The sequence below is a fragment of the Neopsephotus bourkii genome, unplaced genomic scaffold (assembly GCF_033783945.1).
Source record: "Neopsephotus bourkii isolate Nb327-2 ecotype Australia unplaced genomic scaffold, CSIRO-AGI_Nbou_v1 NB_1760, whole genome shotgun sequence".
NCBI classification, from domain to species: domain Eukaryota; kingdom Metazoa; phylum Chordata; class Aves; order Psittaciformes; family Psittacidae; genus Neopsephotus; species Neopsephotus bourkii.
In genome coordinates this window covers 7,381,093-7,395,498 of record NW_026902234.1, presented here as the reverse complement: position 1 = coordinate 7,395,498, position 14,406 = coordinate 7,381,093, and the positions used below count along the sequence as shown (strand labels likewise).

The 14,406-nt window shown below is 37.0% G+C and overlaps 1 protein-coding gene across 1 annotated transcript in view; it reads left to right on the top strand.

Moving 5' to 3' along the window:
- Window positions 1-13,719, top strand: part of SEPTIN10 (septin 10) — a 29,306-nt gene extending 15,587 nt beyond the window's left edge. Inside the window, exons 6-10 of the mRNA XM_061377840.1 lie at window positions 1,680-1,776; window positions 2,325-2,493; window positions 9,213-9,345; window positions 11,463-11,653; window positions 11,876-13,719. Coding sequence (XP_061233824.1) covers window positions 1,680-1,776; window positions 2,325-2,493; window positions 9,213-9,345; window positions 11,463-11,653; window positions 11,876-12,011 — 726 coding nt within the window. The 3' untranslated portion in view covers window positions 12,012-13,719. The remainder of the gene's footprint in view (window positions 1-1,679; window positions 1,777-2,324; window positions 2,494-9,212; window positions 9,346-11,462; window positions 11,654-11,875) is intronic.
- The last annotated feature ends 687 nt before the right edge of the window (window positions 13,720-14,406 follow it).

The following is a 14,406-nucleotide window of genomic DNA, read 5'->3' as shown; positions in this document are numbered from 1 at the left end:
CCGTTGTTCTGCTGTTGATACCACTTGTTTTAGGAGGCTTTTTCTTTTCTGGCTCAGCAACAGGAAAGAGGTTCTAACTCGTAAATGTTTAATGGTAAAATAGATGGGCAGATAGACTGCTCTTTTCCTCAACAAATACCTACCTTACATCTGTTAGGAAAGATATTCAAGTGCTTCGTTTCTCCAGTTTTCTCTGGTCATTATTGTACCAAGTCTGACATCTGCCTTTTCCTTTTATTTAGTACTTTATTTGAAATTAGGACAGATTTTTTACGGGGATTAAAAAATCAGATATACTTCTGGCTTCTTACTGTTGTTCTTTCAGGTCCTCCCAGGCGTATCTGCCAGCTTCAACTAAGCTTGTGAAGTTAGATCACTTTGCTTTGAGCGCTCTGTATTTGCTGTTCACGTGCATGTGTTTGTAGATGCACATGAACGTAGTGTTTGCATGTAGGGTGTTTAAAAGTATGGAGAAGTTGGTATGCTGGAATGTATGGCTCTGCAGTCCCAACCTCTGTCACTTCTGCCAGGGAATGAGAATGTGGAGGCTGTCAATGCAGTAACAGGTCTTTCTGCTGTGAGGAAAGGTGGTGGTCTGTTACCCCTTTCATGCTGTCATGCTCTGCTAGTGATTTATTTTCTAGATAATGGTTTATTTATTTATTTTTTAGATTTGGTCAGTTGTTGTGGGTTAGCATGTAGATACCCAACCTCTATTTGTATTTCTGGCCATTTGGCTGAGCCCACAGCAGTAACCATACCTCTGGTTCAAACCTGTGATTTTCTCGTTACTGTTACTTAGGATATGGACTCCGGCTGAATGCAGATCAGAGGGATGTGTTCTGGAGTGGCTTTCTGTTTACTGCTGCTATGATTTCTAATGCAGCTCAGGATGTAATCTACTGCCTTTGCTTCTGGGGAAGACCTGCTGAATCAGGTCCAACCTGTTGTCCACCGGGAGCCCTACGTCTTTTTCTGCAAAGTGACTTTCCAGTCATATCACAGCATTTGCTGGAGCATGGGGTTATTCGCCTTTGATGTGGATGACTTGGCATTGCTCTCCTTTGGACCTCATGAGGTTCCTCTTTACCCATTTCTCCAGCTTGTCGACGTCCCTCTGAATGGGCAGTGCACTCATAGAGTCATAGAATCATAGAATAGTTAGGGTTGTAAAGGACCTTAAGTTCCAACCCTTTGCCATGGGCAGGGACACCTCACACTAAACCATGTCACCCAGGCCTTTGTCCAACCTGGCCTTGAACACTGCCAGGGATGGAGCATTCACAACATCCTTGGACAACCCATTCCAGTGACTCACCACCTTCACAGTAAAGAATTTCCTCCTTATATCCAATCTAAACTTCTCCTGTTGAAGTTTGAACCTCTTACCCCTTGTCCTATCACTACAGTCCCTAAGAAATAGTCCTTCCCCAGCATCCCTATAGCCCCCCTTCAGATACTGGGAGGCTGCTATGAGGTCTCTTCTGTTCTGTCAACCACTCGGTTTTGTTATTGTAATAGTTTGACTAGATCTCCTCAAAGTGTTTTTTGTTTAAAACTGCCTGTTGGGTTTTCCTGAAATGGTGTTTTTTCTCTCGGGTTTATTTCTGAAGTGTTTGATTTTCAGTTCTGACCTAAGAATGCTGAAAGATAAGACTGTATTGGTGTGACTCTTGCAGGGGCACATGCCATTTGCGGTAGTAGGAAGTGATGAAAAGGTGCAAATTGGAAACAAAATGGTGAGAGTTCGTCAGTACCCTTGGGGCACTGTACAAGGTAAATGAATTCTCAAAGGTATTTTTAAAAGATTGTTATTGTTGCAGTATAAAATTCACCAGTACTTAAAGGGGCTAATATTATCTGCTGATGCCATTGTATTTTGGATCAACAGTTGAAAGAGTTTAGCAATTAATACTTGAGGTGTGCACTAACTGGTAGTTCCATCAGCAATGATGCAATCATTAGAATCAAGCTGTGAGATAGCGTATGTAATATTTGGTTAGATTAATATGGTAGCAGTGCCTGTAGTACTCCCAAGTTTCAAAGTTCCATGACTGTCTGTAGAGAATAAGGGGAAAAAAGAGCAAAATTTATCATTGTTAAAATGAAACAGGAAAGCAGGGTGTGTTGGAACATGTTCACCAGTACTTAGTGCTTCAATGTGTATATTTGAAATTATAAGGAATTATGAGATGTATAGGAAATAACAAGATACCTTTTTGTGGAATTATAATTAGTAGAGAAAATAAATGAATGCTGAAAAAATATATTTTGACAATTTTGCTAGTTATGCATAGTAATAAAATCTTCTTTTAACTCATTAGTGGAAAATGAGAACCACTGTGACTTGTTAAAGCTTCGGGAGATGCTTATTTGCACAAATATGGAAGACTTAAGAGAGCAGACTCATGCACAACATTATGAGTTGTACAGACGGTGCAGGCTGGAAGCAATGGGCTTCAGAGACATGGGTCCAGGGAATGAACCAGTCAGGTAAAGGACTGTGTGTGCGGCACTTGCTTTCTTACATTTGACTGTATCAACCCAATAGAGAGCATACATAAAATAGTTTTCATAAGGGGGGGGGGGGGGAAGTTGGTGGCTTTTTGATTGTTGTTTTGTTTTGTGGGTTTTTTTTTTAAATCAGAGTAACTATGTTGCTGTTCATTCAGTTATCTTAGTGGAGAAGTATGTGGGATTATACGAACATTACTTTTAAAGGCATACAAGCTGGTTGTATTTCTGCAATCTTTCTCTTTTACACTAAACCTGGGAATTTAATTTTTTGTCCTAGACAATGTAAATTTTCTTCAGGTACATGTATTTTATGCATTTTAGACTATTTTCATTATATATCAGAATGCTGTTTTATTTTCTATCTTATGTCTGATTCTGAACAATGGTTTGGTTTTAATAAAAATTCAGAAGGAACTGAAGCAAAAACTTACAAAATCATTGGTTACACTTTTGACTTCTCATATTGTCTGCCATGATAACCAATGTCTAGCCTTTTGAGGTTAAGAAACCTCTGCTAGACTATCGGAAGTTAATGAAGTTAAGCAGAGGGTTAGAGACACTTAGTTGTTTTATGCAGTAAAGCTACTTTTTGCAGGAAATATTTACAGTTTCTATATCCAGTTTATTTAATCTTTTATTTCCAATTCTGTTATCTCCCTCCCACTCTTCCAACTTCATTCGGTTGTTTTATGCATGGTACTGTATTTTATAAATTGTTAGAATCCTAATGGGGAAGAACTGATGCTTCAGGACTTGTTCAAGATAAACTTCACAGTTTATCAAAGTGCTATTATTGCATAGTCATGGTGGGAAATACTGAGTTAAACCAGACATGAAAACAAAATAAGGCTTTGCTTTAAAAACAATTTCTAGTGCTTTGAACCAGCTGGTTTGTTTACTTCCTGTTTTACCTAGTCATCAGACTGTCTTTACCCATTCTGTTCTGGTAAAAAAACCCACAAGAAGACAAACTTTTAAATGGCTTCCCTCCAAATAGTTGTTTTTAGTGGGTTAAATTCTTTGCTTTCACCTCTACTTTGCACAAAAGTTCTAAGGCAGTTGCAGTTACTGTAACTCGCAGTTACTGTAACTCGCAGTTACTGTCACTCACAGTTACAGCATTTCGTCCATTTTAATTAGGTCCAATTTATATATTGTTCAAATAATAATAATAAATAAGATTAATGTGGGCAAGGAAGATGCTGGATATGGGCACTTCATTCTCAAGTCTTAATGTCAAGGTGCATTTAAAGATTAGTTCATTTAGATGATCTTGAGCTACCATGAATTACAGTGGTCTCTTGATGTTTATCTTGACTTAACAAGAAACACCTATCTCATAAATAGAGAACCAAAGGTGAATGAGGTTTAAAACCAACTGAAACTGACCATAGACTTTTCCCATATTTACAAGTGGGACTGGATCTAGGATATGTGGTTGTCTTGCAGTTATGTGGCATAGTGAGTGGCACTGAGGGCTGAAAGACAAGGCCTTTTGTCTTTTGGGAGAGATATTTTATGATACCATAAAAAGGGAAGAGAATTTAGAGCATTTGTATGTAGTGTAACTGGCAGACTAATGTAGCCCTACCCCTAAGGTGTTTTATGGAGATAACTAAGGGAATGATAAAAAGTGTCCTCCTCAACAGTGTGGCAGAAACCATCTCCTTCCATAGAGGAAGTTCAGTGCTGCCTGTAAATTTCAATATCTTTCAGAATAGGGACTATCCTATTCTTCTAGGCAAAAATGTGTTATTAAGTTGTCGTCCTCTTTGTCCTTAAAGATGTTTACAATATGTGTACAAGAATTCTAAGATCCATGATTTTAAACTATAGTTAATATAGCAGAGCAGTATGAATTACCTGATGAATAAAATTTCAAGGCACTTCTATAGATAATGGTCAGAATGCATGTTGACAAGTCGTATTTTGTGCCTGTGATGTAGCTTTCTAAATACTAAGTTTGGTAATTTCAATTGAGTTTTTTTAATGTAAATTTAGAAAATTCCTGCTAGACTTCAGTACTCTGCTGATTTTAATGCAGTGGTGTTTGTAGCATTTGAACATTGACTTTTGAGTAACTAACATGTCTCACCTTTTCATGACATGTTGTTCTGGGTGAAAAAAGCCGCCTGTGAAGTTCCTGTACCGTTCTTCTGTATTTAAAAGTATAGCACTAGTTTATTCATCCAAAACTGTACACCACTGCAAAGCAAACCCAGTAATTCTTGGGTTTTCAGTTACCTTGTGTGATAGATAGGTTGTAAGCAGATCTGTTAAGGCTTTGGCCTTTTTAGTCATCAGCGCGCTTGTAGTAAGCGTGGGTAAAGCCCTTCCCAAATCTTCGTTCACTAAGTCAAGCCATCATCATCAAAGGCTTTCACTCTTACGTGTGAAAAGACGTCTTGGTAAGGTTTATGTTTATATAGGAGACCTGGAAAGAGATGGTTTCATCACACAACAGAAAAATGTATTTGCATTTTTATTACTAGGTGTGAGGAGGGAAAATAAAGATAGTAGTCTGCTGTGAAGCTCTTGTGTACACTTAAAATACCTGTTCTTTACTTCTACATTTTTTGTGAATTTGCATCATAATAACTTTTAAATTTATTTGCAACTGTGTTCTAAGAGTTATTTTTTTAATTAACCATACTTGCAGGGAGAATTAAGTTTACCTGTGCAGTCTGTTAGTCTGTCCCTAATAACTTATGAACCACCTCTCCATTTTCAAACTTCTGTGAAGTGTTGGATGCTTCCAGGGGATTATATGGTTAGTGTTCTCACTTGCAGGAAAAGCAGAAGACCTCTGTTTCTACCAGCTGTTGGCCAACCAGTGTGCATTTGTTGTCAGTAAATCATTACTTCTGAATCAAGTACTGTCTTTTGAAACTCCTGGGAACTTGGCGGTACTGCAGTAGGATGAGAAGGTCATGGGTGATTTGGAAGTAGATAAGGCTGCTGTGTGGGAAAGATCTGTGAAAGTACTCACAATGAGTAAAAAATATTTAGGAAGTATGGAGGGGCACTAGTTATATAGTTAAAAAGGTGTAAGGATGTAGGCAGGATTTTGGGTATTACAATCACTGAATATAAAATCATGTATAGGAATTTGGGCTATTAATTCTGCTGCTTTCAGGACACCTGGTTTATACTGGTATTTTATCAAGCCATTATTTGAATTGGGTAGGAACAATTAGAATAAGTTAAATTAATGGCTAATTGGGAATTTACTTAATCTCATTCCTTGCAAAGACAGTATACAAAACTTGGGGGTTCGTTCCAAAAGGTCATGAGTATTTCAGTCACGTATATGCTGTATCAGATTAAAGTATAACGTGGTAAACTGCTTTAAAGAATCCACCATATGGTGCTTCGGGGAATAAATGAAATACCATCTAAGGCTAGTCATATAGGTACAATCTGGATTCCAAGCCATGAAAAGCAGCCACTCTGGACTTGGAAAGCTTGTTATGGCAAAATTCATATAATGGTTGATGGATAACAGAGTATTTGGGAGGATGCTTTGTGCGTTTTATGGAGTATCTGTTGGATGTAAAACCCAGGAGGTGTTTTTATTATAATTTTTTAGTACTTAAAATGGGGATTTGCATTTCTATGTTGTTGAAAAATAAAGATAGACCCTTTTTTGTGTCAATGGTCTAGTCCTGCCTTTTTTATGGTTCTGTTATGTTCATTAAGAATATGAATGAGGTTAATCTCAGCAAGAGATAATTGCTGAGATGTCCATAACAGAAAAATTTGGGGTAGATGAAAACAGAAATCTAGACATGAGGACTGCTTCCAGATAAGCAAACTTCTAAATATATACACACCTAGTAACCTTGGATGTTTGCAAGGAAAGATTACTACTGTTTTGAAGTTGGACATTTTTTAAGTCCATTTTCCAATCTAAGATGTGTTGTTGCTTAAGGGGACGTTCTTGCTTTGAATGAAAACTAATAAGTAAGAGCCTGCTGAAAAAAGCCAAAGGTTGATATTCAGGCTGTATGCTTGCATATTTGGATTCTCTAATGTTAATAGTTTTCTTGTTTAGTTTTTCTTCTTTATTTTTTCTTGTTTAGTTTTTCTGTGCTCATAATCACAGTTGGTTCTTCTTCGTAATTATAGTTAAACATGATTGTGACAAAAACATCTCAGTTTTTCAATATGTGACCAATCCATTTTTCCTTGAAACTGGGATATTCAGACCTTGCAGTTCTTGAACAAAATCATGCTCATTTTTCAATCTATTTTGAGAATGATGAGAGAAAACCAGGAAGGATTGAGTAGTGTGAATAAGGTTATGTGTAGAGGAAGGTTGATATGACTCTCGTTGCTTTTTCTAAGAAAGAAAAACTAATAGCTGAAAGGCTGTTAGGCTTCTTTCTTAAGTAGTCCCTCAGGAATGGGATTCATCTGACCAACTGGAGACCTTTGCATAAGAGCTAAATATTTTGACCTCCTTATGGTACGACTAAACCGCAATCAAAATGCCTTTTTTTCATGCCTCCACTGGGAAAATGGTAATTATTTAGATCCATCACATCCTTAGTGTTGCTTAGTATTAATGTATGTAGTTCACTGAGTCAAGGGACCATGCTAAAAATACCTGCTACTAGTTAACTTTACCATTTTTTAGTTTTTCTGATATAGCTTAATTGATAGTCAAATGTTATACAAAAAGTTACAAGTGTGGGTCTCAAATTTGAAAGCCTTTTAAAATTTAATTGAACAAATTGTAAAATATTATGTAAACACCTATGCTGTTTGTAGCACATAAACATTCTGTTCCATTGAGAGTTGAATTTGCTTCAGTCAGAATCTTTATTTATGAATGTAACAGGTTTGTTTTGCATCTTTATATTTAGCCTTCCATGTTCTATGCCTTATCCAGAGACAAAAACTGTGTGTAACAGCTATGCTTCTGTAGAAAGCTAGGCAATAGTGCTGTTATGAGGTATGTAATGCATTAGAAAGGTATAGACTTTCTTCACAATTCCTTCCCTTCCTCCAAAACCTCAATAAGACTGTATTATTTAAATAATTATCATCCTAATTTTGCAAATGGTTTTGTACAAGCATAAAATCCTAGAGGTCCAACCCATAAGAATGAAAGAACCTATGAATTTGATTTTCATAATGCCCTATATGAGAAGTAGTGGAAACAGTCTTCAAGTAAACTGAAAAGTGTTTTAATGTGAGCAGTGGAGGCGGTAATATTGAAAGGATTGGCTTAAGATCTGGTGAATTGTTTTCCTCTCCCTCCCCAACCTCCTAAAACCAAAGGCTGTTTGGATTGTTATAGTGCTGATATGCCAGACACAGAAGATGAAACACTGGTTTAATTTTGTCTTTGTGATTTCCAGAACAATTTCCAGAACAATTCAGTCCAGGGGGAGGAAGCATTTAAAAATTATGTTTTTATTTCTCCTCTTCCTGAAACATGTAATTTGATTACATCATAAATTCAGTGTCTTCAAAGTTAATCTTTTACTAATTTCAAGACAAAATTGCTTTTACCTAGTAAACTACCTTAGGTCAAGTCTAAAGGTGTCTGCATGGTGAAATGAAGGTGTGATTGCAACATGTTAGTTTAGTCTAGCACTTGTTCTAGTGGCTTTAATTGCACCCAAAGTCAGCATGTTAGCTAGTAGAACTGACACAGGGCCCAAAAGTGTGTGCAGTGAGATAGCTAGCACTAGAAAAACCTTGTTGTAGCTTTACTGTTATTACATATGCTGTCTAAACTTAAAGATAGTTTGGATTAATATACCTGTGTGAAAACCATGCCCCTGTTTCATATGGTAGATGCAATTTCAGGATGACTTGAGTTGCTTCGCAGCTGATAAACCCCCCTACCCCCTAAAACAAGCCCTAAAAGATTGTTGTTCTGAATGTGTTTTATTGCAATGTATTGCTCAAATAAGACAGAATTGGAAAAGTGCTCTGACCTTGAGTGGTTACAAACATTACATCTGTTATGTGCAATTTCAAGATGATTTTTCTCTCTCTTTGGGTTATATTTGGAATACAAATAAGAAATGTTAGGGTTGGGAAAGTGGTCAGTCATCATTTCAAATATGGAAGAAAGCTGTTTAAGATTACTTATGCTTAAATTATTAAGATTTTAGATGTACTTTTTTGTAAGTCTTTCCATTCTGTTTTAATAGAAAAAGATTAGACTTAAAAACTGGTACAAAAGTGTGTATGTTTATTAAAAATCTAAACCAAATTTAAATATTTGTCAGACATATATATTTATTTTACCTCATAGTGGAAGGCATGAAATACCTGACAAAGGACTAACTCAAGATAGCTGAGGATGGCTGACCAGTCAGCACTCAGGAGCTGTCAGAAACTATGAATGGTGTAAAAGAATAGCCCCAGAATAAAGAGCTGGAACTTTACCTATGGTTAGAGTCATTCCTTTTGGTTTTGTAATAGCACAAGCTCCATTCATTTTTCCCTGAAAAGCAGAAGCTTTCCTGCCAGCACTGTGGTGATAGCAGTGGTGATATAGACATAGAAAGGTAAGATGCTTCCTTCTGTTTAGGTTTGTTTATGAATTTTTATGTAGCAAGCTATAGAAATTAATATTTCAGATGAATATTAGTTGTTTAAATGTTCCAGATTGGTGGCATTCCACATTGACTAAAGTGGCGTACTGGAGACTTGCTTACATTTTTGGACTTTAGTCCACAGGAAGCCAATGAAGTAGAGTGGTCTGAGTTCTACCTTGAACTGCAAAGAGAAGAGAAGGAGCTAAGGCAACAGTATGTGCAGAGAAAGAAGGAGAAAGTAGCAATGTTTAAAGAAAAAGAGCAACAGGTAAGCATGCCTGTCTGACTTAAGTTTGTTTGCTGAGATTTGAAATAGTTAACTTTTTAGTGTCATTTCCTGATATTGTGGGGGAAGTAATGTAATGTAAGTAATCAAAAGCAGATTGACTAATTTGATGAGATTATCAGATTGATTAGACACAGCAAACGAGAGACCAAGTCTTACGTGGAGCAGCTGAGGGATCTGGGTTTGTTTAGCCTGAAAAAAGGAGCCTTAGGGGAGACCTAATCATTCTGTACAACTATCTGAAAGGCTTTAGGGAGAGTATTGGTCTCTTCCCAGGTAACAAGTGAGATGACAAGAGGAAACAGCCTCAAGTTGTGCCAGGGGAGGTTTAGATTAGATATTAGGAAAAGCTTCTACACTGAAAGGGTTGTCAGGCATTGGAAAAGGCTGCTCAGGGAGAGTGGAGTCACGATCCCTGCAGCTATTAAAAAGACATTTAGACCTGGCAGTTAGGGTCATGTTTTAGTGGTGGACTTGTCAGTGGTAGGTTAACAGCCGGACTTGATGATCTGAAGGGTCTTTTGCAACCTAAATGATTCTGTAAGTGGATGTTTTTGGATTTTTTTGGAAGGAGGGAGTTTATAATCTAAAGGCTTTGCTGGAAAGCCGGGATAAGTCAATAGGTAGGAGGTGATATGGTGAAGTAAAAGGGCTTATAAATATAATGGTTGCATGTTTCTTTTTCTTCTCTAGCAGTATGCTGAGAAACATCTGTGTGCCATAGCAGCACTGTAAGTCCTTTCCATGCACAGGTTGCTCTGTGAAAAACATTTCAGGAAAAGAAATCCCATGGGTTGTTTTTCAACCTGAGGGAGTGGGGCATATGTGCTTGTATGACCTCCAGGTTTAGTTATTAAATATAAGTTCAACCCTCATGATGAGAGGCTTGAAATTGGGATGGCGTGATTTTGTTGATTGTGTTTTGGTTTTAAAATCTCATCTATACCCAGCTGCCTTAAGAATATTTGGAGATGTGGAACATTTCTTGAATATGTTGTTGAAGATTCAGTCCTGTCCAGCTGGACTGGTGAAACAGGATCTTCTCATCTGCTTTCTGCCAGACTCTATCATGGTCATGCATATTTATATTCAAACACTAGTGTAATTGAAATTGGAAATTTGGGTAGACTTATGCTCTGTACCTCAGTCTCCCATCAAAGAGGCAGCAGTTTTTGCAAGGTGTTTAGGTGCATGTTTTATATGAGAAGGCTAAATACCTTGTTTTCTAAATCTGTTAAGTCCTGCATGGTACTTGCAGAGAAAAAAAATCAGGTTCAGTCTTTCTCAGTATTAGGCTATACAATTGGAAGAACACGTGGCCATGTACCCTTTGACATTTTCCTTCTATGATTTGTACTGGGTGGCCTCTGATCTCTGCATACTGCAATTGAATGATGGCTGTTAGTTTTCCCAGTTCCTGATGTGGGAAAGTGATCATGCAGTCACTGCTAAGCAACATTTGTCATAGACTCTTGCTGCTAATTATCTGAGAAGTGTGTATGTGTATCTGAAAACTAAAGAAAAACAGGAATTTCTGTTGTACTTCAGATTGCTTTCTCATTCTTTATTCAGAAGAAACTTGTGCAGCATTAGCGCTCCTGAGACATACAGTTGCTTAGGAGCTTACTGTTTCTACCCTGAATGTTTTTGTTGGTATATCTGGTTTTATAATGCATCTAGTTAACTGTTGCAGTAAAGTAAATAGATGAATATTATACATACACACATATTTATAAAATCTGACAGCTTTGCTGTGTAAAACAGGCCTACGGTTACATTTATAGTCTTAATTATTTTTTATGAGGGCAGGCAACTCAGGAGGAGTAAAGGATGTTGTGAGGTTACGCAGGCTGAAAATTAGGTTTCCATCTGTACTTTGTGTCTGTAGCCTGGCTTCTGTGAGAACAATCTGATATGAGTGGTTATTTTTCTGGATTGTTGGTTTTAGTCTTACCAGGTTTGGGGAAGAACTGCAAATTTTAAATGAGTTTTAACACAAGTTGAGGTAGGTTTTACTGTTTTATTGCAGAGGGGTTTTGTGTTGTGATATCACCACCTTGTGTTACTAGTTGGAAATATTTCTTTTGTGCTTTAAACAGCAACTGGCTAAACATGAACATCAAATGCAAAGTCTAGAAGAAGCGTGTCTGAAATTAGAGAAAAAGAAAAAAGTTCTAGAAGATGAAATAGCTGCATTTCTTGAGAAGAAAGCTAACACTGAGTTACTCCAGTCAGAAGCATCTGTCTCTACCCTTGCTGTTAGTTTGAACAAAGGCAGGGGCCGCAAAAAGTAAGTGCTGATGCTAGTCATCAGAGGCAGCAAGAAAAAACTTCTTCACATACCACTTTTATAACACAAATTCCAGTAATCTTTTAGAAAACATACAAACATGCTCCTGTTTAGTAATAAGAAGACAGAAGTGTGTAAATTACCCTCATGGTGGATTTAGTTTTAGAGTGATTGCTGTATATTCTATGAGAATCCTTTCTGGTTTTTTTGTTTTCCTTGAAGGATCCAAGGTTTTCGACTTGAACTGCTGTGCTTTGATATCAGAGATGAAGAAACTGTGACTGTTCAGGAACAGAACAAGAGGGAGAGGGAGAAGTTAGAGAGGGAGAGAAATTCACGCAGGGGATTCCAGAAATGACAAATTTGGTTGCAGCACTGAGGTTTGAATGTAGGATATATTATTTTTATGAAGCAGTCTGACTGCTGCTATCCCATAATATTGTGTATGTCTTTCTAGGACAGAGTTTTGAGAAAGATTGATGAAATTGGCTGTAAAATTACACTGAGTGCAGAATATGACCTGATAAGCATTTCACTTCCTTTATTTCTCCAATTCCCAAAAAAACCCTCAAGTAAATTGTGAAATATCAGAAATGGGTTCAAAATAAGTCTCTCGAATAACATGCCCGATTTTTTAATATATAAACATTGAATTAAATATATACTCAACTGTTTTTCTACTCCAAACCCAGAAGCCACTTCACTAATTTTCTTTCCAATAAGCTATAGCTTTACTGCAGATAACATTTTGTTGATTAATATCTTACTGCAGTTGAAGGCAGATTTTTTGGTACAGAAATTAGTCATAACTGCTACACTATGAAAAACTTGAGAAGTTAGATGGGTGCACATTTTTGGGTGTATGCTAGCAGCCTGCTTGTGTTTTTGCCAAAATTTATTGCATTTCAAATAATATTACTGAGTTCCTTTTCCTGAACTGTTTTTCCTGGTTTTACATATGAAAGTGGAATTGTTGGTAGTAGAAGTCATTATCTGCACTATTATGAGTAATTCTCAACTACAGAAAATATTTAATTTGTTTTCTCTGTTTTAGTTTTATTTTTTCAGAGTATGTTACAGTTTATATGCTTGCTTTTGTTTTTCAGTTCCAGCTTTACGTAATACTGATGACAGAAGAAGCAATGTTGATAATTTCTCTTGACAAGCAATGATTCACAGGGTGCTTTTGATGGTGTAGAAGTTGCAGTTTCTCACTAAAGGATTTGGAAAGTATCTTTTGTTGCTGCATGCTGCAAAAGAAGAATTTTGAAGTGTGATCTGTACACATACAATGCAGTGATTACTGCAGTTGCCATCAGGGACTTCCTGTTACAAGTCTGCCTTGATATGCTCTTGCCTTACATACGTGTGGCCAACTTACTGTCATTTTACGTGCATTGTACCAAAGAAAATGTCCCTGCCATAAACAGTTCCATGCATAATATGAGTACTGTAGTAGAAAATTATTCAGTGAGTGCATTCACTCTAACCTTTCTAGAGTTATTTTCATATGGTATGGTATATTAGTCAGCTAAATATTACCTAGTACAAATGTTGATATAATTCAACCATTTACTGATTTTGCTGACATGTCTTGTTTGTAGGCTTCTATGTACAAGCACTGTCCTAAATTTCAGGTATAATCTTTCTAATCAAAATGTATTCAGCTATTTTCAGTGCTGTACTGCTGCATGATATTTTATCTGACACTACTAACTTAATATGGAAAGTACCTATAACTTTTTGATGTTTGTGACTGTGGTGTTCAGTTACAGCAGAGGCTAACTTTACAAAACTATACTACAAGAGCTTCAGGTTAAAACAAGTTTAAAATGCTTTTTATTTTCTCAGTAGCCATGATAACTCATGGGGAAGTGTAAAGGTGCAGTTCTCCGAAGTTGTTTTGTGCAGCTCTGTAAGCATTAAATGCTAACTTGATAGAAATAAAATACATGGCTTTTGCTGAAGTGTTTCTGTTGCTCTACTTCCTTTCCCTCCCATGTTACTAAAAACAAGGAGTAAGATTTCACATTCATCTGAAAAATAGAAATGTTTTGCTTGTGTTCTAGATGTCTTAAGTCTTTTATTGATTTGGACCAAACACTGTCACCCAAACAGTCCTTGAAATCTGACAGGCTTGGTGTGGTAACTGCTGCCCTGGAAGCCTGTTCCAGTGACTGGCCTCACCTGCTGTATTCTTTTTTACAGTGATGCATATCATATAAGATTGTTTTCCTTCAATTCTGTAGCAATGGGAGGGAATAGATGCTAAGATATGTAAACCCTTCAGTGACCAAGAAAGGGTCAAACTGCTAATTCAATTAGCTTCACAGGCACAGCAGGCTCTAACATAGGATTGAAAGGTTAAGAGAAGTTTCTCATTTAGCCTGTACACTCAACCAGAAAATAACTGATGCTTCTTTCAAGAGAAGAAAGTGGGGCAGGGCCAAGCCCTGTGACTGATGATTGTCCCTTCCTGAGCGAAATACAGCTTGATGAAAGACTACTTTTAGTTTGGCTTTGTACTATCACCTGGGCCTTTTGAATCCATTTGATTAGAAACAAGGGATATGCCCTCCTTAAAGGAGGTAACAGTCAAATGGATAAAAAATATATATATTTTTTTTAAACTGAGCAGTAGGTTTGGAAGTGTTATCAAGTGATTTTGAGCAGAATGTAATTTCAATTGGGTGATGTGTACTGTCAGCACTCAGTTACCCCTGGTGTGGGTTATCCCAGGCACTGATGGTAGT